This window comes from Halyomorpha halys, unplaced genomic scaffold (assembly GCF_000696795.3).
Source record: "Halyomorpha halys isolate HHAL.00 unplaced genomic scaffold, Hhal_1.1 Scaffold1149.1, whole genome shotgun sequence".
In the NCBI taxonomy this organism is placed as follows: Eukaryota; Metazoa; Arthropoda; class Insecta; order Hemiptera; family Pentatomidae; genus Halyomorpha; species Halyomorpha halys.
This window is the reverse complement of record NW_027116429.1, coordinates 7075-8152: the sequence shown is the minus strand read 5'-3', so window position 1 is coordinate 8152 and position 1078 is coordinate 7075. Positions and strand designations below refer to the sequence as shown.

The following is a 1078-nucleotide window of genomic DNA, read 5'->3' as shown; positions in this document are numbered from 1 at the left end:
CGATATGCGTATATCTCAAGGATAATATATCTTCTGAAACATCCGCCGTCATCCAGATGGTGATGATTGGTGGGTGAGGGTCCTGAATTGTACCCATATGGGCCTCAAAGTGGTGAGCCGGTGGTTATCTTCATCTATCTCACCCTCTAGACTCTAGGACTCCAGCCAGTCTGTAGACTGTAGACTCCCTTATCAGTCCCTGTATACAGGCCGTAATACCATTGCAGCTTGCAATGTTGTTAAATGTGACGGGCCGCAGCGATGTATTTGCATTATACATGCATCACAACAAGCCTCCAAAAAATAAAACTTAATTGTTATTAAAAAAAAGGAAATTAACTTATAATTAACAAAAAAATAAAAAACCAATTGGAAGTAATAAAATTAAACTAACGAAAAGAAAAATGTACTCTTGGGCTTTAGCAGTACCCAAATACAAAAACACAGAATAGCCCGATTAACTTACCCTGGTAATATGTACGGTTGTCTTGGCAGTGGATCACAAATTTCGGGTTTTTTAATAATCGGAACAGGGAAAGATGGTTCAGGGGGAATAGGCTTTCGACAAATGTCATATTGTCTAAACGGCATTCTTTCAAAATATAAAATATTTTCTAGCCTAATATACTTTCAATCCAATAAACTGGTTTCTGATTAATGATAAATATATTTATCAGTACATTAATATTAATTTAATAATGTTTCCTGGAAACGAAACAATGTATTTATACTATTACTTTATTTTGTTTTAATTTATTTCTGTTATAAAAATTCATAATTTAACCAATTATGTTTCACATACTTTTATCATACTCTGACATTACGTCTTACATTTTATCATAACTTAAGAGTTGACAAAAAGGGACGAATTGAAGTGAAAGACTGCCATTGTTTTTTTTCTTACTTTTTAAACTTTTATTTACAATATATACAAGACTATAATACATTATCTAAAACCTAAATTTAAATATATATATATAGGTCTGCCGTTAAACTAGAAATTCACGTTGAATTGACCGACTTTATCGCGTGAGTGGGAACTTACGAAATGGTTTTCACACTGAATACCGAGAGGTTA

At 32.7% G+C, this 1078-nt stretch overlaps 1 protein-coding gene across 2 annotated transcripts in view; it reads right to left on the bottom strand.

The window, feature by feature from the left end:
- The window catches only part of LOC106688532 (uncharacterized), a 46425-nt gene extending 45791 nt beyond the window's left edge, over window positions 1-634 (bottom strand). For both annotated transcript variants that reach the window (XM_067053230.1, XM_067053231.1), the window contains exon 1: window positions 467-634. In XM_067053230.1, the coding sequence (XP_066909331.1) occupies window positions 467-591 (125 nt within the window). In that variant the 5' untranslated portion in view covers window positions 592-634. The remainder of the gene's footprint in view (window positions 1-466) is intronic.
- Window positions 635-1078: the final 444 nt, after the last annotated feature.